Source organism: Spermophilus citellus (assembly GCF_964194105.1).
Source record: "Spermophilus citellus genome assembly, chromosome: 15".
In the NCBI taxonomy this organism is placed as follows: Eukaryota; Metazoa; Chordata; class Mammalia; order Rodentia; family Sciuridae; genus Spermophilus; species Spermophilus citellus.
In genome coordinates, this window is record NC_138195.1 from 42,068,637 (window position 1) to 42,095,511 (window position 26,875).

Below are 26,875 nucleotides of genomic sequence, written 5' to 3' on the forward strand. Positions count from 1 at the left end.
CTGAAAACTAAGGAGAAGAACCAGGACTGGGACACTAAGCCTTGGAGCTGTCTAATGAGCCCCTCTGCCTCCCACAGCTAGCAGTTCACAGCTCTGTGAAAGACTAATAAACTCAAGCCAACAAAAACAAAACACTCACAAATCTAAGTCAGTAAATAAAACCCTAAGGATATGCAGTTTGCTCCTGACCAGGACTAGAACACTTACTTTCTTTGCGAATTTCCTGGAGTGCAGCAGTAAGCTCTTCCTTTAAAACAGTGGCTTCCTGGGCAATCTTCTCTCCCTTGTCTAATAAATTCCAAGTTGCTTCCTCTACAGAAGCTAGGAGGACTCTGGCTCTTTTTGAACGTCCTTTTTTCCTGTTGGAAGGATTCTGGGGACAATTTACAAGTGTGGTAACCTGAAATTGGAAAAATACAAGTAACTCATGAGACAATCTGTGAAAACAGCCTTGAGATATTATAACCTAAAAGAAAAGTATTTCATAGTACAGTGATTCATTCCTAGTACTCTGGGTACATTCCCAGACATCAAGTCATAGCACCTAAGGAGCATAATCACCTAAAGATACAATGGAAGAGAGAGCCATAGATATTGAATCTCTTTAATTTTACTATTGAAAGAATTCTTGAGATGACTATGTGTATGTATGTGTGTGGTTTTAATTAAAAACTGCATCTAACCTCAGAAAACAGAATGAATCCACCATTTGACCCAGCTACCCCACTCCTCCATCTATACCCAAAGGACTTAAAATCAGCATACTACAGTGACACAGCCACACCAATGTTTAGAGCAGCTCAATTCACAATAGCTCAACTATGGAACCAACCAAGATGCCCTTCAACAGATAAATGGATGAAGAAAATATAGTGTATATATACACAATGGAATATTACTCAGTCTTAAAGAAGAATGAAATTATGGCATTTGCAGGTAAATGGATGGAACTAGATAATATCATGCTAAGTGAAATAAGCCAATCCCAAAAAAAACAAAGGCTGAATGTCTTCTCTGATAAGTGGATGCTGATCCATACTGGGGTGGGGAGATGTGGAAGAATGAAGGAACTTTGGTTTGTGTAGAGGGGAGTGAGGGGAAAGGTAGGGCTGTGGGGATGGGAAGGATAGTAGAAAGAGACAGACATTATTACCCTATATACATGTATGATTAAATTAGGGGAGTGACTCTGAACCATGTAAAGCCTGAAGAATAAGAAGTTGTGCTCCATTTATGTACTGTATGTGAAAATGCATTCTACTATAAAATAATTAATTAATTTAAAAAGCTGCAACTGAAAAAAACAAAGTCTAGATAAAGCAGTCAAAAATAGGAAAAGCAAAAAATTGTCTCAAAATTATCAAATTATAAATTATATATATATATATATATATATATATATATATATATATATATATATATATATATATATCTTTGTAGCCAGCAACCTATATTGAGGGAATCAAAAATAATTAGGTAGGTATTAGACTGTTTAGGTTGAGAATAGAAATTATTGATATTGAATGAGAAGAACAGTCTGAAATATAGAAAGCAGTGGTTACTTCAGAGTATAAAGCCCAAATCTCCATATGATCTTTCTTGCCCTTTGCAACCTCCCTAATCTCTCCCCTATACTCTCCCCTACCTTACTTGGCCTCTCCTACAGGTCCTACTCAAAATCCCCTATCAGGATGGCTTTCCTGAAAACCCCATTATCACCTTCTCACACTTTATCCCCTTACTCAATTTTGTTTCTCACAAAATGTTAGTTGGCTAGGTAGATAATGAGCATGGGAGACAAGGAACAGAAATTTAGGCTCTGCCCTGGGTGACAACCAAATGGCCATTCTTATAGTCACAGTTCCCTGTCAATCTGGAGAAAATGGATTCGCTATATGCTGGAAAATTTTCCAATATGACTAAATTTGTGCAGGTGCACTAAGCCATGGCAGGAAATCACTGTAACTGCCCCAAACACATAATTCATGAGAAGGGAGGTTCCCAGGGCAAATATAAAAACACACAATGTATCCTCTATTGAAGGCACTCCATTCCATGTCAGAGGTATACTTCTATTTCACTAATATACCCTTCATGTTTTTCTAATTGTGTCTCTGAACTGAAATCTTTGTTTCAAGAATACAATAATTTTGTTACTCCATCCAGTAACAAAAACACTAAGCCTGACATTTTTTGTTTATATGTTTATTATATAAACAAAATGTACTAAGAATGTAAATACAACAAATGTAATACTAAAAATGTAAAATCCATGAAAGCACAAAACATATTTTGTTCTCCAGCATTCAGAAAATGTATAAAGTAGGTGTTCAATAAATACAATACAATGGCTTAATGTACTGAGTAGTTAAAGGGAGGGACTTTTTAATGTCTATATTTTGAAATGCCTGAATGTGTTAATAATAAACTCATATTGCTTATGTAAGTTTATTTAAAATAAAAACAAATTCCTAACCACAAAAAATAAGTTTGTGAAGTGACTGACGTGTTAATTGCCTTGATTTAATCATTGCATAATGTATACATCTATCAAAACATTGAAGTGTATACCATAAATGTAAATGATTTTTATTTGTTAATTAAACCCTAATAAAGTTTTGAGAGAGAAGGAAATGAATCTTAACAAAAATAAGAACAAACTCATGATAAGAGCATTATTTGGAAATGAAAACTAAGCATCTGTATTTGAAAACAAAAACCTCGCACCAAATTACTTTATGTAAAATATCTATTCTTTCTATTTCTTAATTAAAATGTAGATCCTGATAGCAAGTTTTGAGTAAAATTTTTATAAGCAAAGCTTAAAAATCTCCATCACAAAAGAAAGGGTAGGAAACTTGTATACAGTATCTAAATTAGAAGCCCTGAAACTCCTACTGAAATCAAGGTTCCAATAAGCAGTTAGTGAGATGATGGTTGTTAATTAGCTTGATTGAATCTTTGTACATTGTATGCATAGATCAAAAAACATTATTGTACCCCTTAAGTATACACAATTATTTGTCAATCAAAAATAAATTTAAAAAGAGGTTGGGAGGAAGTGACGGAGGGAGGGTGGGAGATTCCTACATCTCATCAAATAGCTGAAGCTATGATAATCATGCACCACATCTTTAACAACAAACTATACAAAACCCTTCATGTTCTGAAGCCCCTAAAAATTTTGCTTCTTGTTTTTATGGAGCATTAGATGTATGTTTATTTAGCTATTTGGACCTATTATTCAGCTAGGAATTAAGAACTTTTAAGCTATGGGGGAAATATACACATAAACATTTTTGTCTGATCTCCTATTCACCTGCCCTTGTCCAAAGACCCTCTGTTGGCTTCAATGTCCATTATTCCAGTATTCATGACTCATAAAGAAATATCTGTGGCAAGTCTTTGTTTTCTTACTCATTCAATAAAAACAACCACATTATCTTATAAGACTATGTGAAAGTTAAATAAGGTAATGTGTCTTTTAAAATGCATGACATGACACAAATATTGGTTGGTATTTAGTGTGTATTTCCTAGTCTGTTCCCCACGTGGATACATAGGTTATGATAATCTTTGTAAAAGGTATTCTCTGGGCCTAATCTTATCTTGCTCCTGGAGCCCCCTAAACAGAAAAAATGATGAGGTCAGATAACAAAGCACATTCTATATGCTTTACAAGCAGCTAAATAGAGTCATGGGTCTTCATTATGCCTTATATAAGGATGAAAATGAGCCTGATTTATTACATGGGCTTTCCCAAAGTCCAAACGGCAATTATCCCACTAATGTCACTCTAATTTACATAGCAAGAGTTAGAAGATATTTGTCTAGATTAAGACACCTAGTTTAAAACTTTTGTTTAATATGAAAAATAAGTATCATTGTCTGAAATGTTCCTCCTGAATGTATTTTAAGTGCCACAATTCATGATGCTTCCCACTGCACATTCCTCCTCTATTGTTTGGATCCTCCATGCACCAAATGTTTTCCACTGAATAGCCTGGGCTTTGAAATTAAAATGAGCATTCCAGAAATGCTTTGTTCCTTATAATAAATGCTAGAGAAGTAAGAAATGTGAAAAAATATATATATATAAGAACATTCCATTTCCATTTAAAAACAAATGCAATTGTAACTGTTAATTATTCACTTGTTTGAAACTTTATCTTCTTTTAAAATACTCCAATATATTTATTTAATATTGACTAAAGTTAAGTGACATTCTCAAAGAGTCATTTTATTTCAGAAAGTAAATATGACTTAGCAATTCTGTGGGAAAAAAGAAACGTGCACCTTTTTTTCACCCCAACTCACCTAAGGAGTATAACCTACTCCCAACAGTGACTGTGACTCACTATAGCAGATGATTCTCACCAAGTAGGTGGGGGTGCGTATGTTATTTGAAAAGGTCTCCCATCTCTGAAGGAATACCAGCAACCAGTAAAATTAGCTTTCAAGTTATTCTGTAAGATAATTCCTGTTTCCTTATTTTCTTTTTTAGTACAAAGTCAGTTCTATTTTTATAAAGAACTTAAAACTTTTAGTTGGAACTTGCAGCAGAGATGATTCTAATATAGAATCCAAGCTTATGGTTAACTAACTTTACATTTTATATCTGATACATACCCTTTCCATTTCCTCCCCCCTCCCCCCCCCTTTTTTTTTTTTTTTTGAACTAAAGTTCATTCTCATATGGGGGAAATCTCCAGGCTTGAAGATTTGGAGGAGTTAGGCTTGCTCACTTTTCTTTAGTCTGTAAATCTGTGCTGGGCTACAAAGACAAAACTTCATTAAAGATACAGGAAGGAATTCTCATTGAAATGGTCCTAAATTCAAGGTTTTAAGTAATAACAAAAAAAAGGAGAAACTCCTACATTATTAATTCTGCAAGTTTAAAATTCCATAAAACCAGATATATCTTAAATGGCAAATGATATTTATATGTTAAAATGTATGGAGTACAAAGAAAGCTTTTTGTAATCTTTCCTAATTCCGGTGGGTTACTATAGATGCTCCAAAGATACAGACAATTAAATTGATATACTTAGTGAACCAAGCCTTCAACTGACATTATAGAGAGCCACAGTAGCACACAACAGGAACTTGCAGGATATGACATGAGATTGTTATTTACTTTCATTTGTTGCATCAGTGCAAGAATTGCTTTAGCATCTCAGCACTAGCTTTGTAGAAAGCTTTTAATGCCAACTTGTTAGTGCATTTATATTCTATAACTATGTTTTTACCCAATCTAACTTTTTTCTTTTAATTCTACTATCATTGTGACATTTAAAGTCCATATTAACAGCTATCTTTTTTGTTTAAGAGCTAAAACACTTTGAATTTTAACCTTCTTCCAATAGCTCAGGGAGGCTTCAGGGCTGCTTTTGTTCCCTTGAGTTAATTTTAATTTATGGAATAAAATATAAAACATTTAAGCCATGTTAATTATCTAAAACTTCAACAGGGCTCTGAAAGAAATTAGAAGAGTAAAAAATAAAATTGTAGATAAGTAAAACCAGTGATCTGTCAAAGTAAAAAGTATACCATCCCATTCTGGGGAGAAGATGGGGATATCCATTCCTTAAGCCATTGATAATTGTACCTGTTCCTTACTTCCTATCCCAAGTAATCTTTACTAACAAAAGTACTGAGGAAAATCAAAGGATTGTGAGCCCAGCTATCCCCCAAAACTAACCACAATCTTCCTTTGGTTCATCTCAAGCCAATAACCATTTATTAAGTGCATACTGTGTTCAAAATAATACCCAAAGCAGTTAGGAAATAAATACAAGTAAGCTCCAGGATGATAATATGAAAAATACACAACTAGCTTCAATATAAAAGACAGAATAATAACTACTTACAAAGAAATAAATACAAAGAAAGTGCTTGTGATTGCAAACACATATTCACAAGGATTAAGTAGACCTTCTAAAAAGAGCCCCCTAAAGACAAATGGTTTTCTAATAGGAGAGAAAGAAAGGAGGGTGAGCCAGGTGAAGGAAACCATGTACAAAGGAGCAGAGATGGAGATTATTTTTATCTAAAAAATTGCAGATAGTCAAGACTGACAGACTATAGGGTAAAAACAGGAGGAAAGCAGGTGAGAAACAGGCTAGGAAGTAAGTTTCAGCTTAAGTAAGAAAAGTTTTTAAAGCCAAGGAAATAGTTAATGTTTAATTCAATAGACACATTGAACATAACATGCCCAAAGTAGAAGCTTTCCACCAACCCAACTGTTCTCCATCTATATTTCTTACCTCAGGGTCTGGCATCTCTAGTCTGAGGCAGAAACTCAGAGGTCATCTGGGCTACTCCCTCTCTCTTATGCTCCTCTCCAAGTCCTTGTCATCCACGACATAGAAAATGGGATCTCAATCTCAGCCCTATCCAGCAGTTTATTGTAATAAAAATTGTGTCCAACAATTCTGTTCCCCATTGAAACTTCTATGAAGAGTTTTGGAAGAGGTCTCATTGTTTCCACAACAGGTCCACACTCCACTAGCGGCATCTCTGATAAATACAAATCTGACATACCTGCATCAGATTAAAAACCTCCAGTAGCCAGCTACCTGCTACCTACAAGTAAAATCCAAACTCCTTAGCATGGCTTATGAGAGAATTTATAATCTTGCTTCTGACTCAGTTATCATTCACATCTTCCATTCATGTATTTTGACCATAAATTACTTATTAGGCTCAGAACAGAAAAGGTTTGCAAGCTGGACATAAATGGTGCCTCCTCTCACAGCCACCTGGCATCGTTCATTATGGCATTATTTGTATTAACATAATGCTTCCCAGCTGTACCATGAACTCAATAAGGGTAGGGGCCACACTTAACTCATTCTGAAAACCCAGAGCTAGCATACTGGAAATAATAAATACATACACAGTAGTTGACTTATTGGGCAAAAAATTAACAAAACCATAGATTTTAAAAGCCTTAAACCAAAGCCATAATGTTGAGTGGTTGATATAAGGTTACCAACAGAGCTGGTCATTAAACCAAAATTAAAGTTTAATTTTAGTGATTGCACATGGTAGTTGTCATCAAAATGAATACCTTAAAGTAGGTTTGGGGTTTGTTGTTGTGATTGTTGATTGTTTATCATTTCCCCTGTTGAGCATCATAGAAAAGCAAATTTTTGCAAATTATGAATAAATAAATTATCATACATAGCTTATCTGGGATCTGATAAGTTTAAAATGATCCAGAATCAAGTATTTAGAGTTACTTGGTTCATTTTCAAACTATGAATAAAAAGAGCTGCTCTTTTTACTATTATCTTATTACTGATTTTCATTTTTTTTCAATCCTTTTATTAGTTTACTGTGGCTACATTTCAAAATACTGCAGGCTGGAAGGTTAAACAACAGATATTTATTTTCCCACAATTCTAGAGGCCAGAAATCCAAGATCAAGATGTCATTCTGGCCTGGTTTCTCCTGAGGCTTCTCTTTGGCTTGCAGATGGCCACTTTCTATGTTCTCACACATGTGCACATATTGCTGATGTCTCTCCCTGTATATCATAACCTCCTCTTTTTATAAGAACACCAGTCAAATTGGATTAAGGCCCACCCTGATGACTCATTTTAATTTTGTTAGCTCTAAATAGAGTCACATTCTGAAGTACTGGGAATAGGGCCTCCACATGTGAATTTGTAGGCAAGAAGACAATTCAGCCCATAACAATGGCATAAAAAGTATAAAACAACCATCACTTTTTTAATATATAATTTAGGGGTTTGTTCATTTGTTAGGTTAACTACTGTGGCTAACATGACCTATTACTTTGAGCAATTAAGGAATAATAACATATAGAGTCTTCTCCAATAGTACCAGCCCTCTGTGTCATACAGATGGTTCAACAAAGCAAAGAGATCTACAGGCCAAACCCATAAACAATTCTCAATAAATGTTCTAAGCTAGGAAGTATACTTATTCCTGTATAAAACATAGAGTTAACACAACCAGGAAATGACCACATATTGAGACTAATATCAAATATTAGTTTCTTCAAGTTTTTACTTAATAACCTAACATTCACAAACAAAAGCAGTTTTTAATTCCACCATTCATTTATTCAACAAATATTGTTAGTGCATCTATACTATGCAGTATAATATGGCAGTGGGCCTCATTCTACTTTGCAGAGACAGATAATAAACAAATCATTAGTAAGTGTATAAGACAACAGGTATTGGTAAACGCTTTGAAGACAGGAAAGAAAGGTGAAGGACTAGAGAGTGAAGGGGAAGAGCTAATTAAGATTGGGTATCAGGGAATATCTAACAAGGTAAAAAAAAAAAAAAAGACTCAAGGAAATAGTGGAGGAAGACATTTGAATATCTGGGGCAAAACATCCAAAACAGGAGAAATTTCAAGTTCAAAGGCTCAAAACAGGAGCTTGATTAGTGATTCCAGAAACAGAAGGAAAGCCAATGGTCATGAGCCTAAGAGAAGAAAGGCTGGTATGGAGACATCAAATCATGCAGGCCTTACAAATCATTGCTAACACTCTCCAGTCTAAGAATTGGAAGCTACTGAAGGGTTTAGAATAGCAAAGTAACATAGTCTGACCCAAAATTTTAAAGAATCATTCTAGATGCTCTGTGGAAAATAGACTAGGGAGAGAGGTCTAAGGAATGGAAGAAGAGAAAGCAGTTAAAAGACCCACTATAATAGTCCAAGTGGAGACCACACTGGCTTATTCTATACAGCAATAATGGAATTGCCAAAAATCGTCAAAATTTGAGTATTCTCAGGCTGGGATTGTGGCTCAGTGGTAGAGCGATCGCCTTGCACTTGCGAGACCTGGGTTAGGTCCTAGCACCACATAAAAATAAATAAGTGAAATAAAGGTATTTTGTCCAACTACAACTAAAAAATAAATATTTTAAAAAATAAAAATTAAAAAATTGAGTATTCTAAAGCAAGTCAACAGGGTTTGCTGAGAGATTAGATATGGATTATGAAAAAAATATATGACATTAGAATGACTATATGGCATATCACCTGAGCAGCAGAGCAAATGGAGGTAATATTTACTTAGATAAGTAAATTAAGGACAGTGAGGATAAAAGGAAATCAAGAGTAGTACTAGGCATGTTTGCTTTGCCTCTTAGAGACACTATACTATACAGTTTTAGAGTTGAGAGAGGTGAGGGCTAAAGATATATTTCTTATTGCTTACATTTCATTTTAATTATTCATGTATCAGGAGTTTTCCTGATCTTACAAAAATCTTAAAGAGTATTATTTTAAAAAATAAGAAATTGGATGAAATCTCTAAAAACTAAGTATAGCTAGAGAAGTTACCAAACTGAGCTTTGAGACACCCCAACATTTAGAGACAATATTTCTCCAAAAACTCAATTCTTAACCTTTAATCCTAGAATATTTGGCTTTTGTCATTTCAAATGTAACTATTATTTAGAAAAGATTCCTGTTTTATACAGAATATACAATTCAAAAACAAATTTGGTTTTTAAAACTATAATGTTAACCATATAGTCTATGTTAATAGATTTTCCAAAAACGAGGAGGAAAAACTATCAAATTAAGCAAAGTAAGGAGAAATTATATGCATGCTGGTATTTATATCTAAATCAAGCACTAACCATTCTGGTAAATCAACAATCAATAGTTTATAGACTAAAATTAGTACTTTATACAATGCAAAAGCCTGCATTTGCTTCTATTTTTTGACTGATGTACTTATTAAATAGTCACTAGAAAATTGAGGAGAAAATGACTTGATAGAATAGCTTCTTGGGTAATCTGACTCTTTGTCTTGTCTTGCTATCTTCGATCTCAGTCTTAGTTGTTTGCTTTAATTTACTAAATGTATTTTCTGTACTAAGATACCTTTTTTACTTTTTATTTATTAATCTATATTGCATTTCAAATTGTAGTGTAAAAATAATAGAACTCAAGAAGGACAATACAAAATAAAGGACAGTTTTCATTAAAAAAAAGTTTATAGAAGAATACTGATTCAAAGAAGTACCAAATAAGGAGAAAACAATGGACAATCTTTTTTCCATCAATAATCACTGAGTTCTTGAAGGAAACAAATTAAGAAGTGGGAAATCCAATCAAATAAATGATGACACTAATAAAGAATGTGTTGACAGATGTAGTTTGGGTATGTTTGTATGATCCTTTGGTTTATCTAGCCAGAATCCTGATTTCAGCAGCAACTGATGATAAAATATGAGTATGGCCCCCTAATTCTGTGTTTCATCTTTGTGTATTAGTCATTGATAACCCTGTCAATCATTAAATTGAATAATAATGCCAATATACTTTACCAACGCAAACTTATGGAGCTCTTTCTACATTTCAATTCCACTATCTGTTGCCAGATTCTTTTTTTTAATCTACCTTAAACTATGAGATTTATTCTTTTTTGTTCTCTTCTAACATGAAACTCCATTTTATTGAAGATGTCCAGAAAATATAAAACATGCATGTATATAATTACTTTCAACTCAAATATGAATAAGAGATATAATAGGGCTGGGGTTGTGGCTCAGCAGCAGAGTGCTCACCTCACACATGCGAGGCCCTGGGTTCGATTCTCAGCACCACATAAAAATAAATAAACAAAATAAAGGTATTGTGTACAACTAAAAAATAAATATTTAAAAAAGAGAGAGATATAATAAATGTGGAGCAAGAAAGTCCACAGGAGGGCTGGGATTGTGGCTCAGTGGGAGAGCACTTGCTTAGTATGTGTGAGGCACTGGGTTCAATTCTCAGCACCACATTAAAAAAAAAAATAAAAATAAAGGTCCATTGAGAACTAAAAAAAAAAAGTAAAGAAAAAAAGAAAGTTCACAGGAGATAGTGATTAGATTTGTAGGGCTCTTGAATTTACAACCACAAATGTGATCTGAATGTAGTCTATCTGTGAATTAAATGCTAATGCTCATTGTGTCCCACCTCTAAGTCAACAAAACCATTTTGTCTCATTTTTGTATAAAAATTAAATGTCATCAATTTTTAATCTCATTGGCTATCACTTGACCTTTAATGCCTGAAATTCCCTTCTTTGATATTACCATTGTCTCTGAATTCTAAAATACCAGCAATTATAACAAATAACATCAATTTAACCACTTCTTTTCAGAATGTAAGTACAGATAATATGTTGTCAACAATGAACATCCCATAACCAAGGTTGGGCCAAAATATCTTCTCCTATAGTTTGAATGTCCCCTCCAAAATTTGTGTTGAAATCTAATTGCCTTTCTAAGACTGATTAGAGGAGGAACTTTTAATAAGTGATTAGGTTATGATAGCTGAGCAGATGTGGGTTAGTAATAAAAGGAAGGAGTTCAGTCCCCTTTCTCCCTCTGGCTTTCTCTCTCTTCCCACGTGATGATTTCTGCCATGTTATAACACAGCAAGAAGACCCTCATCAGATGTGAGCCCTCAGTTTTGGATTTCTCAGCCTCTCATACCATAATCAAACAAACTTCTATTATTCATAATTTTCCCAGTCTGTTATTCTGTTATAGCAGCAGAAAACAGACACCTATTATCCCAAAGACAGAAAGAACAAAGATACCATTGATCATGTTGTAGTTTTGAAGCTGCTTTCTTGCTCTTAAGCAAAAAAAAAAAAAGAAAGAAAGAAAGAAAAAGAAAGGGAGGGAAGGAAGGAAGGAAGGATGGAAGGAAGGAAGGAAGGGAGGGAGGGAAGTCATTTTATAAATCCTTTGGCTCTCATTTAGCTAAAGCTAGATCTGATAGTGTAGATCACAGAGTTTTATGAAAAAGAAGGTCTGGTCAGATATGAAAAAGAATGAAAGAAGCTCTCCTCTCCTAACCCCAAAGGACTAGTGGAAGAAGGGGCTCATGGGTAACAGAGATAGGTAAGATAAATGACTTTCTCTTCTCTAGATTTCACACAGATTGGGAACTGCAGTAGTTCCCAATTAACACAGTTATTTGAGAAACACTGAAATCAAGGGACTTTGATTCCATTTATCTTTGAGATTGTAAGAAGAAATAGCTTCATAAGCTGCCTTGTACAAACTTTGGGATGGCCACAGTGTAATCTTGGCATCACAGTGTAAATAGATAGAGCAAGTACAGCTTAGCATTCCTATATCACTCTTGATTTCCACAAGGTATGGATAAGACCAGACAATCATCTAGCCTAAAGAACAATAAAAATATGGCTGTATTGAAGACTGATGGATCTGTACTGAGTGCACCATGATAAAGAGCAAAATGATCTTGTAGCTGAAATGTGGACAAATGATATCAGACACTGGATGGAGGATGTGGTTGGGACTTAGGATTCCAAACAACATCAAGAGTCAACATGTGGTTAAGGCATCCTAGGAGAACCATGGACCCTAACCAAGCTGAGGAACAACAGTTCACAAATTTACAAATTTTATTAGCTACAGACTACATTAGGAAATGCACAGAGCTGTCCAAATTATGGCCATACATGGGACTGATCACCCCTCAATGGTCACCAGACTAGAGAGCATTCTAGAGAGCCACTCTGGAGCAATAGGCACCAAATGTCCAAAGGCACTATACAGATTCAAAGGTCCCATCTCCCATCAAAAAAAGCACATATGCAACACTCTAACCTCAATCACCTGTTTCTGAGAACTTTATCTAAAAATTTTTATCTAAAACAACTGAACACAGAAACAACATTGTTGACTCACACTATCTTATTATTTTTTTGTTGAAATATAAGGCATTTATCCCAATCCCCACTGGATGGGAACTTATGAAGATCAGACCTCTTATAAAAGATAAAGCAACTCAAGTATATTGTGTATTAATTTGTAATCCCCTACAAGTATCAAAAAGGATATCTACATTAAATGTTTATACTCATTATAAAATGTATCATCCTAATTTAAGAAATGTTAAAATTGTGAGGTGGAGAATGTGGGAAAATGTGTCTAAATTGAAGAAAAGTAGTATCTTGCAAGTCAGAACTGAGAATGCAAATTGTTTCCTTAAAAAACTCATGTGCCAAAATCACAAACCACATTAATTAAGCCTTAATTTATAGAGCATTCATGCTGTGTGTATGTGTGTGTGCACGCGCATGCACGCGCATGCACGCGCACACTACACCACAACCGGATTAAAAAGACACAGAAGGGGTACAATTTTAGGGCAAGCCTTGGGCCAACAGGCAGAACCATGCTCACTACTGGCTATACAACAGCCAACACAGCAATTCTTACATTGTAATCACATAGGAGCTTTTAAAATTACTGCCTGGTCCTACTCCCAGAGATTTCAATTTAACTGGTTTTGTGTGAGGCCTGGGCATCAGGATTTTAAAAAGCTCCCCAGGTGATTTTAATGTTCAGCTAGGGTTGAAAAACACTGGTCTAATAGAATCTCAACAGTAGCAGAAATTTTCTGAAGTGCCTACTTAGCACTCTTTCCTCAAGCTAGGCTTTTGTGTCTCTCAGAGGGCTTGGCCACAAACATCTCCATCATAATTCATTTCAAAGGAGGCTCTCAACTGCATATGAAATATTACCCATTTCTTACCCTTTCTTAACCAAGAAGTACAAAATATCTCTTGTGAGAAAATAATCACTCTAGAACAGGGACCTATAGTTATCCATGTGGTCAAGTCTGGCTATCTGCCTACTTTAGAAAATAATAGTTCTATCATAACAAAGCCACATCCATTTGTTTACAAATTGTCTATGGCTGCTTTTACAGAATAATTCTAACCAACATCCTGTGACCATCAAAGACATATTTACTATATGGATCTAGACTGAAAAAGTTTGCCAGTCGCTAGTCTACAGTCATAGAGTTTTCAAGCTTTAAGGATATCTCCTGAGACTAGCTGGATGTCCTAAAATAGCACATGGACTCTATGAAGAAATTCAAGCAGTGTAAATGACCCATCTGGGGAGATATGGACTCTTTTATCCTTTCAGCAAGATGAATCACAATTGTTCCCATCAATCCAGCACAGATAAGCTGTGATTGAAAGATAAAATATTAACAGAAGTGGAGTGAATATAGGTGGTTAAAGAACCCAGAATAAGAAGATAGCAACATTGGAGTAGAAAGAAAATCAGAGTCTTATAGAACAAAAGGACTAGGAAGCAAGTTGAGAAGAGGTAAAGCATATGCAACAAATAACCTACAGCTAGTCTCAAAGAGACCAAATCTGATGGAGGAGACATCCTTGTATAGTTGCTACACATGCAGAATTTGGACTTACACTATTTTAATCAATTAGCGACTAATTTTTCTCACTTTGATTTTAAATAGTGGCTTCCTTTTTCTCAACTATTTGTGTCTCAAGAAATATTATAGCCTAACAACTTTCCCATGAGAGCAATTTTCTGGCAGTAAAAAAAAATGCAGAAATTGAAGAATTTACTTTATAAGAATCAACTCAGCAATATTGAATCACCTTAAGCTTTAAAACATATTGAGGCAGAATTATATTTACTTCTTCATCCTACCATAAAAATAATGTCTTATACTTACAAAGCTTTGAGTCTATAAGTATTTAAAAGATATTCAGTTTTCTAACTTTTAAATTTATTTGTTGAGATTATAGTCAAAATCCAATGTACTTGTAAAGCAGTCTATAAGAACACTATATGTGTACAGAGTTGTCTTTGAGTTTTCCTTGTAAATGCCAAAATTAATTCTGATGTGAATTCAATTGATAAAATAATTAAAAAGAGTACAAAAAAGAAGTCTGAGGATCAAATTAAGGAAGCACAAATAAATGGCATCATATCCATTCAAAATGACCTATAGAAATGACAGAAACAATCACAAACAAAACTTGAATTGTTTTCTGAAAGAAACAAAGGAAATTATATTCTAGAGGGCTAAGAAGCCAAAGGGAGCACACAAGTCCTCCCCTGCTACCTGGAAGCCAATCAGACCTATCTGTAGAACAGCAGGAAATAAACTCTTTGAGTATGTTTATGTGTAATTGCTTGATTTCTTGATTTTTGTTTTTTGTTGTTGTCGTTTGGTTTTGGTTTTGGTTTGGGCTCAAGGAGAGGAGAAAGAAATGTTGTTGAGGGTGGGATATGGCAAAGAGGTTCTTCATAGGAGCCAGGAAAGAGTGAAAATTATGTTGCTTGGAGGAACTAGGATTAACTGATCCCATCAGCCACAGGATTGTGTTTGATTCTTAACAGATACAGAAAAAAGATAAGGGAAGAAACTGAAATAGGATATTTTCATAAGAATTTTTTGTGATTCTAAGTACAAGCATTTCTTCATGGAGACCCATGTGAGAGAGCAAAGTATGGGGATGGGGAGAGAGTTATTTTCCCTCTTCTGTCGAAGCCCCACACCATTCTGCTGCCTTGAGGATTCACATGGGGACATGGGTTGCCTTGGCATGTCCATTTCTAGTCTCACAGTGGGCACCAAGGGCAGTCCTCATCCACCAGCAACAACATGAAGCCAAATAAAATGAGAATGTATAGCAGATAGACTGATTTGGGAATAAAAGTGAATTGTACTTCAGAGACTACAAAATTTGCAGACAAGGGAAGAACATAAGAAATATTCTACAGGAGAACCCCCACTCCATCATAAACAAGTGAGGGCAATTACAGTTACCTTAGATTTCTACTGCCAATGGAACCTCCTTTGAGTTTTCAGAGAGAGAAAGAGACCAAGAAATCAGATTACATTAAGGAAGTTAAATATTTAAACTACATGGCTAGTGGTCAGGAAACTGGAAACAGTTGAGGACCCACAGAGGCAAGAGTGCAGTTGTGAGTATAGAATGTGCTTGAAAACTAGAAGAATTTTTTAAAATCTAATAACTAGGTAATCTTATTGTCCTTGAACAGCAAGAGTTTGTAAATCCAAACTTGAAAATTTTCTCCACTATTACTATGACTCAACTCTACTTCTTTCTGAATATCTTTCAATTTTACAATGGATATAACTATTTAACTCTAGGTATCCACCACTCACCACTCAGTATATAGTCAACTACCAAAGAGAGGATGATGAAGAAGTTTAAAATGTGCCACCTAAATATATGCCATATTGGTATATTGTTTATTTTAAGCTGAACCTATATAAGGAACTGTACTTTCAGAAAGGGTCATTAGGTCTGATTTTCCCTACATGTAGCAAGCCATAAAAATTCTTTTGGGAGAAACTTTCTTCACATACTAAGACTGGAAAATAGTAATAGTCACCAGAGACTGGTAATTGGAACTGCAATGAACCTGAATAAACAAACTGTTTGAAGTAGGACTTATCTTCCACTAGCTTCTATGTCCTTACTACCATATATCTCATAGTAACAGCCCCAAAATTTAATCCCCTAGCCAAAATATTTTCTTTTGCTGTCATTCCTTCAAAATTTATTATTCATTGTCTAAAAAGTATAAAACACAATGCTTTGGTCATTTCTTTGGACTTTATTCTCTTGTGAAGTTACCCATATACATATGAAATTATTAAAATGTTTATACTCTTCTATTATTAATTAGCTCTTATCCTAATTGGGTTTCTAGATCTAGTCAAAGAGACCAAATAAGAACTAAGGGGGAGGTTGTAGAAGGAATTTTTCTCTCCCCTACAATGATAACACCCCTATTGCAGTGACAGTGAAACTACATACTGAAATGGAGTTCAGGTTAGCCTAGGTCTCTGTGTGCCTGTACTGAGCAGGCCCCAGCCAACTCACAATGGACCTATAGATTAAATAGGAAGTGAATTTTTATTGGTCTCAGATTTGAAGATTGTCTTCTTATCACAACACAACCTTCCTTATGCTAACCTTATGCCAACTGATGCAGGGGTTAACAGATATTCTTAAATTTGAGCCAACGATTAAAATTATATATAAATTATAAATAAATTTATTTATTATGTCTATATAATAAAATTTTTTAATTTTTATTATAGAGTATATAAAAGCTATCTCTAGGGCTGGAGTTTTACCTCAGTGGTAGGGCACAAGCCTAGCATGTGTGAACCTCAGCACCACATAACAATAAATAAATAAATATAGATTTTTTTTAAAAAAAAGCTATCTCTAGGGGATTTCCAGAAAAATAGTTTTTTTGGAAGACAGTATGGAGGTAGAAATGAAGAAAGAGCCAAGAGGTGTTGTAAAACGAATAAAGGCCAGAGAAGTAATGTTTATTGCTACTGATCTAACTCTATATTTATCTTTTAAAACCATGGGATATATTTATATCATAAAATACATTTGAACCTGCGCCCCATAAAAACTTTAAAAGAGATAACACATTATAAGGATTTTTTAAGGGATTCTGGGTAAGTCAATTCTTTAACTCACATGAATAAGTGAGTCAACTCTTTAACTCACATGAATCTGACATATAGAAAATTATATTTTGTGGCAAATAAAATTATTGATAGTTCTATTATGTAGTGATTGTAGCATGATCTAGCAGTTCATATCCCCTTCAGGAGTATACAACATAGAGAGTAAATTTTTTAAGCACAATTCTGCATAACAAGAATTTCTGCATTGCACTGCCAAACTTTGATCTTGAAAGTGATAAAGTGCAGATGCCTACAGTTGCAATCATAAAAATGTAATTGCTGAGAAAAAAAATTATTTCTGATTCATTGGAGGAATTTATTACAGAGGGATGCAACTGTATAAGTTATCACACAGAGAAAATGAAAGCGAATGATTGAAATATATCCCAGGCTGAACATCACTGCAAAATGACCTAGTGATTTACCTGTGCCCAAGAGGAAAAAAATAGATTAAAGATAAATCAGGTTCAGTAGGGAAGACTCTAGTAACTATAAAAAGAGCAGATAAAGATTTATGAATAAATGAATTTAGAAGGTAGAGTGACATAATAGTATCTATGACCAATTACTCTAAAAATTAAAATTAATTTTGACTCTGAGTTATATAGAGAGATGATAAGAATATCATCTGTGGAAACTTGAAAACAAAGGAATACAACTTAAAGATAAGCAATGAGGAAAGGTGGGCATTTTTTATATCTTTATTTTATTTTTTTAATTTTCTATTCTAATTTGTTATATATGACAGCAGATGCATTACAATTCATATTATATAGAGAGAGCACAATTTTTCATATCTCTGCTTGTATACAAAGAATTTTCACACCATTCGTGTCTTCTTCATACATGTACTTAGGGTAGTAATGTCCATATCATTCCACCATCTTTTTTTACCCCTTTGCCCCCTCCCTCGCTCTCCCTTCCCTTTGCCCTATCTATGGTTTGTCTGATCTTTCCATGCTCCCCCTCCCAATCCCACTATGAATCAGCCACCTTATATCAGAGAAAACATTCAGCATTTGGTTTTTTGGCATTGGCTAACTTCATTCAGTATTATATTCTCCAACTCTATCCATTTACCTGCAAATGCCATGATTTTATTCTCTTTTATTGTTGACTAATATTCCACTGTGTATATATACCAAATTTTCTTTATCCATTCATCTACTGAAGGGCATCTAGGTTGGTTCCACAGTTTAGCTATTGTGAATTATGCTGCAATAAACATTGATGTGGCTGTGTCCCTGTAATATGCTGTTTTTAAGTCCTTTGAGTATAGATAGAGGAGTGGGATAGCTGGATCAAAAGGTGGTTCTATTCCCAGTTTTCCAAGAAATCCCCTACTGCTTTCCATTTTGGCTGCTCCATTTTGCAGTCACACCAGCAATGTATGATCGTGCCTTTTTCGCCACATCCTCGACAACACTTATTGTAGTTTGTATGCATAATAGCTGCCATTCTGACTGGAGTGAGATGATATCTTTGAGTAGTTTTGATTCAAATTTCTCTATTTGCTAGAGATGTTGAACAGTTTTTCATATATTTGTTGATTGATTGTATACTACCTTCTGAGAAGTGTCTGTTCAGTTCCTTGGCCCATTTATTGATTGGGTTATTTTTTTTTTACTTTAGTTTTTTAAGTTCTTTATATACCCTAGAGATTAGTGCTTTATCTGATGTACAAGTGGTAAAACTTTGCTCCCAAGCTGTAGGCTCTCTATTCACCTCAGGGATTTTTTTCTTTAGCTGAGAAGAAGCTTTTTAGTTTGAATCCATCCCATTTATTAATTCTTGATTTTAATTCTTGTGGTATAGAAGTCTTGTTAAGGAAGTACGGGCCTAACCCAATATGATGGAGATTTGGGCCTACTTTTTCTTCTATTAGACACAGAGTCTCTGTTTTAATTCCTAGGTCCTTGATCCACATTAAGTTGAGTTTTGTGCATAGTGAGAGATAGGGGTTTACTTTCATTTTGTTGCATATGGATTTCCAGTTTTCACAGCACCATTTGTTGAAACTATCTTTTCTCTAATGTATATTTTTGATGCCTTTGTCTAATATAAGATAATGTTATTATGTGGGTTAGTCTCTGTGTCCTCTATTCTGTACCACTGGTGTACCTGTCTAATTTGGTGCCAATACCATGATGTTTTTGTTACTATTGCTCTGTAGTATAGTTTAAGGTCTGGTATAGGGAAGTGATGCCACCTGCTTCACTCTTCTTGCTAAGGATTTCTTTAGCTATTCTGGGTCTCTTATTTTTCCAGATGAATTTCATGACTGCTTTTTCTATTTCTATGAGGAATGTCATTGGGATTTTGATTGGAATTGCATTAAATCTGTATAGTGCTTTTGGTAGTATGGTCATTTTGATAATATTAATTCTGCCTATCCAAGAACAAGGGAGATCTTTCCAATTTTTAAGGTCTTCTTTAATTTCTTTCTTTAGCATTCTGTAGTTTTAATTGTAGAGGTCTTTCACCTCTTTTGTTTGGTTGATGCCCAAGTATTTTAATTTTTTTTGAGGCTATTGTAAATGGAGTAGTTTTCCTCATTTCCCTTTCAGAGGATTTGTCACTGATATACAGAAATGCCTTTTATTTATGGGTGTTGATTTTATATCCTGCTACTTTGCTGAATTCATTTACTAGTTCTAGAAGTTTTCTGGTGGAATTTTTTGAGTCTTCTAGGTATAGAATCATATCATCAGCAAATAGTGCTTATTTGGTTTCTTCTTTTCCTATCTATATCCCTTTAATTTCTTTTATCTAATTGCTTTGGCCAGTGTTTCAAGAACTATGTTAAATAGAAGTGGTGAAAGAGGGCATCCCTGTCTTGTTCCAGCTTTTAGAGGGGATTCTTTCAATTTGTCTAAATTATTTCAATTTTAGAATAATGTTGGCCTAGGCCTTAGCATAAATAACTTTTACAATGTTGAGATATATTCCTGTTATCCCTAATTTTTCTAGTGTTTTGAACATGAATGAGGTGCTCTATTTTGTCTAATGTTTCTTCCTGTGTCTATTGAGATGATCATATGGTTTTTATCTTTAAGTCTATTGATGTGATGAATAACATTTATTGACTTCCATATGTTGAACCAACTTTGCATCCCTGGGATGAAACCTACTTGATGGTGAATGCACTATCTTTTTGATATGTTTTTGTATTCAATTTGCCAGAATTTTATTGAGTTTTTGCATCTATGTTCATTAGAGACATTAGTCTGAAGTTTTATTTCTTTGATGTGTCTTTGCCTGATTTTGGAATCAGGGTGATATTGGCCTCAGAGAATGAGTTTGGAAGTGCTCCCTCTTTTTCTATTTCCTGAAATAAATTGGAAAGTTTTGGTATTAGTTCTTCTTTAAAGGTCTTGTAGAACTTGGCTGTGTATCACCCTGGGCTTTACTTGTTTGGTAGACTTTTGATGGAGTCTGCTATTTTGTCACTTGAAATTGATCTGTTTAAATTCTGTATATCATCCTGATTCAATCTGGGAAAATTATATGACTCTAGAAATTTGTCAGTGCCTTCTATATTTTTTATTCTATTGGAGTACATGTTTTCAAAATAATTTAATTATCTTCTGTATTTCTGTAGTGTCTGTTGTGATATTTTCTTTTTCATCACAGATGTTAGTAATTTGAGTTTCCTCTCTCCTTCTCTTCGTTAGCATGGCTAAGGGTCTGTCAATTTATTTATTTTTTCAAAGAAACAACTTTTTGTTTTGTCAGTTTTTCAATTGTTTCTTTTGTTTCAATTTCATTGATTTCAGCTCTGATTTTAATTATTACCTGTCTTCTACTGATTTTGGTGTTGATATGTTCTTCTTTTTCTAGGGCTTTGAGATGTAATATTAAGTCATTTATTTGTTGACTTTTTCTTCTTTTAGAAATGAACTCCATGCAATGAACTTTCCTCTTAGTACTGCCATCATAGTGTCCCAGAGATTTCAATATGTTATATCTGTGTTCTCATTCACCTCTAAGAATTTTTTAATCTCCTCCTTGATGTCCTTGATGTCTTTTGCAACCCATTGTTCATTCAGTAGCATATTTATTTCTAAATAAATATATTATTTAGTCTCCAGGTGTTGGAGTAGCTTTTATTTTGACTTCTAATTTCATTCCATTATGATCTGATAGAATTCAGGGTAGTATCTCTACTTTTTTATTTGCTAAGAGTTGCTTTGTGGCATAATATATGGTCTATTTTAGAGAAAGATTCATGTACTGCTGAGAAGAAAATGTATTCATTCACTGAAGGATAAAATATTCTATATATTTCAGTTAAGTCTAAGTTATTGATTGTATTATTGAGTTCTATAGTTTCTTTATTCAGCTTTTGTTTGGATGATCTATCCAGTGGTGAAAGATGTATGTTAAAGTCACCCAGAATTGTTGTGCTGTGGTCTATTTGACTCTTGAACTTGAGAAGAATATGTTTGATGAACATAGACTCTGCATTGTTTGGGGCATATATATTTATTACTGTTATGTCTTGTTGACTTGTTGTTATGTCTTGTTCCCTTAAGCAGTATAAAATGTCCTTCTGTATCCCTTTTGATTAACTTTGACTTGAAGTCTACTTTATTTGATATGAGGATGGAGATCCCTGCTTGCTTCCATAATTCATGTGAGTGGTATGATTTTTCCCAACCTTTCACCTTCAGTCTATGGATGTCTTTTCCTATGAGATAAGTCTCTTGGAGGCAGCATATTGTTGGGTCTTTCTTTTTAATCCAATCTGCCAGTCTATGGTGAGTTTAGGCCATTAATATTCAGGGTTATTATTGAGACAGGATTTGTATTCCCAGCCATTTGGGGAGTTTTTGGTATTTTACTTGATTTGGTTTCTCCTTTGATTAGTTTTTCCTTTAGTTTAATACCTCCCTTTGCTGATTTTCATTGTTGTTTGTCAATTCCTCTTCATGGAATATTTTGCAAAAGATATTCTGTAATGCAGGCTTTCAAGTTGTAAATTCTTTTAACTTTTGTTTATCATGGAAGGTTTTTATTTCATCATCAAATCTAAAGCTTAATTTTGCTGGATATAAGATTCTTGGTTGGCATCCATTTTCTTTCAGAGCTTGATATATGTTGTTCCAGGATCTTCTAGCTTTCAGGGTCTGGGTTTAAAAACTCTGCACAAAATCTAATTGGTTTCCCCTTATATGTAATCTGATTCCTTTCTCTTGTGGCTTTTAATATTCTCTCCTTATTCTGTATGTTAGGCATTTTAGTATAATGTGACTTGGCTGTGGCTCTTTGGCATCCTATAAACCTCTTGAATTTGGTTTTCCAGTTCTTTCTTCATGTTTGAAAATTTTTCTGACATTATTTCATTGAATGGATTGCTCATTCTTTTGGTTTGGAACTCTATTCTCTCCTCTATCCCAATAACTCTTAAATTTGGTCTTTTTATAATATTCCATATTTCTTGAATGTTCTGATCATGGTTTCTTACCATTTTCACTGTGTTGTCTACATTCTTTTCAAGATTATATATTTTGTCTTCATTGTCTGAAGTCCTGACTTCCAAGTGGTCTAATTTGTTGGTGATGATTTCAATTGAGCTTTTAATTTTGGTTTATTGTTTCTTTCATTTCAAGGATTTCTGTTTGTTTGGTTTTGTTTTTGTTTGTTTGTTTGGTTCATTTTTAGAACTCCTATCTTCCTATTGAAGTAATCTTTTGCTTCCTGTATTTGTTTATGTAGCTCTTCGTCAAAATGATCTTTTGCTGCCTGTATTTGCTCTCTTATATCATCCTTTAATTCACAGAACATTTTAATCATGTACATCCTGAACTCCTTCTCTGTAATTTCTTCTGCTGTGCTGGCCATGGATTCTAATAATGTGGTGTCTAGATATGTTTAGGGCACTTTCTTCCCTTGTCTTTTCATATTGCTGTGTGTCTTCCCTTGTAGCACTGTGGATCCAAGGTGTTACTGTTTTTACCCTATAGGCTTATAGCACTCCTGTAGAGATCCAATACCTCTCCTTTGAGGTGAATGACAATGTTATCAGATTCCAGTACAAACAGCATATACCCTAAAAACAAATGTTTGCTATTAAGACATTTACAGTTTGGTCACAATGTACAGAAATGGTGAATTCAATTATTATCTAAAATATATTCAGTAGGTTTGTAAAAGAGTTTACAGTTTCTAATGATGGACAAAGAACCAGGGGGTGAGGAGTAGGAAGATATGGTGAGGATATAGAGTTGTTATATCTTAAGAAGTATGAAAGAGAAATCTAAAAAGGAAGATTAGTAGCAGGAGAAAGGAAAGGAAGCAATTTGGGGTAGACAAGTAAGTGGGAAGACAGTAGAGTACATAAAACAAACACACATATATATTGAGAAAAATAATGTTAAAATAGTAGATATTGGTGGGATAAAAGTATATATATAAACACATACACAACACAGCTGTAATATACTATTCAGACATCCCAGTCCTTAAAATTCTAATTGGCACTTGGTTTCACATATGTTGGGGATGTGAGGGCAGAATAGAGCGGAAGAGGGGGAAAAAATCTTGAAGGTAGAAACAGAATTGTTTTGGTTGGAAATCTGTGCTTTTCCTGCTTCCCTTCTCATCCAAGAGGTGGGGTTGTCTGTTGTTAACTGGTATCTCCACCCTCAGGATGGTGAAGTTAACCAGGGTGTCACTGTGCCAGGGTAGCGGCTGCTGGGGAGAGGAGGGAGTTAAAAACTGGACATCTGGCCAGCCAGAGTTCCAAAACTGGGATTTGCCCCCCACTGAAGATGATGATGAAGGTGGCCCAATATGGAGGCACCTGCTTTCAGCAGTAGGCTGTCAGGTTGTTTGGGGGAAGCCAAGTGATGGCGTTAGAGGATGAGTTCAGAAACTAGATCGTGCAGTATGGCTGTCGGCTAACTTCAGAGCCTGTGTGAGGTTCTTGGGTTCAGGAAGACTACTGCACATAGGAGGCTACCTCCTCTGCTGCAGAGTCCCAAGTTGGCGGTGACCAGGGAGCCCCACGTTGATAGATGGGTGTCCACACAGGAGTGGCGGCCAAAGTTCCTGAATATGGGAAGCTGCCAGATGTCTACGTGGGAGCTGCATCTGTGATTTCTGCTCCAGTGGGTGGCCAAAAGTTCTGCATGGGTGCTGATGGTGCTGCTCTGGTACCCTATAGTCCTGCATAGGCAAGTAGTTGGGAGATCTACTCTGATGCTGAGGCCTGGAGCCCTGGAGGGGCACAGTGGTCATGATCCCACACGGGAGCAGGAATTTTGCTTGCAGAGAAGCAGTATTCTCACAACTTGAGTCCCAGGTCATGAAGCAACATAGAATGCTTCCTCCCTCTGGCCCATCATCTTGGATCTCTCCTTGTTTATTTTTTTATATGGTACTGAGGATCTAACTCAGTGCCTCATATGTGTGAGGCAAGCACTCTGCCACTGAGCCACAACTCCAGCCAAAGGTGGGCTTTTTTTAATGGGGCTACTAAATTGATAACTTTATCTGGTGACAGTAAATGAATCTTTGCTGGAATGTTTTCCAGTGTAATTAGAGATTATACCATATACATAAAATAAATACTATATCAATTCAAATTAAACAATCTTTGGAATAATAGCCAAGGTGTGGAAACAACCTAAGAGTCCATTTGGCAAGTGAATTAATAAATAAAATGTGATATTTACATATATTGCATTAAGTCATTTTTTAAAAAGGAAATCTTGCCATTTGCCAACATGAATATACCTGGAGACAGTATGTTAAGTGATATAAGACAGACATAGAAGGACAAACATTATATAATCTCATTAATATGTGAAATCATAAAAGCAGAGAGTAAAATGGTGGCTTCCAGGCACTGGCAAGTAGTAGGATATAGGAGGTGAAAAAATGTTTGTTAAAGGGTACAAACTTTCAGTTAGAAGATGAGTAAATTCTGAGCATATAATGTACAGCATGATAACTATAGTTAAAAATACTGTATTATATACTCAAAATATGATAAAAGAGTATTTTTAAGTGCCTACAACACACATATACACACATATACACATTGTGATGGATGTGTTCATTACTTTGACCATGGTAATCATTAAATAATATATACATAAATCATCATTCTGTACCCCTTGAATATATACATACAATTTTATCAATTAAATATTTTAAAATAAAAATAACACTTTCAAAATCAATATAAAACACGTAGCACAATGTTACCCTTAAAAATCACCTTTAATATAATTTATAATGGAATCTTTTACTTGTCTTAACTAGTGACACGTGATCAAAGTGACAGATAAAACAAGGCTGAGCATCAAATTCAATAACAACAGTTACTTTTAAATAATAACTCTTTAACTTTAAAATGTATTGTTTTTATAGAGAATCCATTATAATTAAAATCAAGTGTATAGTCATAATTTTGTCATACTAGAGTTCTGCTTTATTAGCAAGTTCTTGCACATAGTAGACATTTTATAGATAACTAATATTTTTAATTTCATATGACTTGAATATTGCTAAGACCTACAAACTGTTTTGTAACTGGGATTTTGATGAAGTAATATGCCAAACAATTCTTAAGAAATCAATAAACATTTTCAAAAACACTCTTAACAATCAAGGTAGATAAAATTAGTATTACATTAACATTAACTGAGAACTATCTGTCATAAAATACGTACTGAATTCCCTTTCCCTGTCTCATCTACTTGCTGATCATAAAAAGGCTGAATCTAGGTGCTATATCAAAATCTAAAATTAACATAATCACATTTTTAAGTTACATTTCTTTCCAATCAAATAAAATCACTTTAGGTCAATTACCCCCTTTTAATTTTCTAGATGGAATCAATAAATGGTTGGCGAGATGGTTTTAATAGTTTTAGAACATGCCAGAAAATACACACACACACACACACACTGTGACCAGCATAACCCTAAATGTGGATTTGTATTGACTCTTATAGGATGTATCTTACTGAAACATCACATTTGTTAGATTCTGTCAAGATATAAGTAGTTTCTCCACAATACTTTCTCCATTCATAAACAACAACGTGTCGGCAGCAGAATACAACAGACACTAGTATGGCAATATGTAAATCAATGGAAGTGTAACTGATGTGATTCTGCAATCTGTATACGGGGTAAAAATGGGAGTTCATAACCCACTTGAATCAAAGTGTGAAATATGATATATCAAGAACTATGTAATGTTTTGAACAACCAACAATAAAAATGAAAAGATTTGAAAAAAAAAAAAAACACCAACGTGTCAGCATCCTTGTGTTTTGCAAGTCTTATGTGACCAACTGAAATGTCTCATTGTTGCAGAACAAATAAGGGTTACTCAGAGGAAAGTCTACATATAATGCACTCTCTCCACCTTGTTTATATGTGTATTCTTTATGTATATATAGTCAAATAATATATATTATTTATATTGAAAAGTAGTAAGAAACTATGGGTATAAAAATCACCCATAATTTTACCGTATTAGAAGAAAATACAGATGGAGAATGTATGCCTGTGTGGTGTGAGGCTCTGCATTCCATAC

At 34.5% G+C, this 26,875-nt stretch overlaps 1 protein-coding gene across 5 annotated transcripts in view; it reads right to left on the bottom strand.

Moving 5' to 3' along the window:
• Positions 1 to 26,875, bottom strand: part of CTNNA3 (catenin alpha 3) — a 1,724,633-nt gene that overhangs the window by 1,650,889 nt on the left and 46,869 nt on the right. For all 5 annotated transcript variants that reach the window (XM_081267908.1, XM_081267907.1, XM_081267910.1 and 2 more), the window contains exon 3: positions 208 to 400. In XM_081267908.1, coding sequence (XP_081124034.1) covers positions 208 to 400 — 193 coding nt within the window. The remainder of the gene's footprint in view (positions 1 to 207; positions 401 to 26,875) is intronic.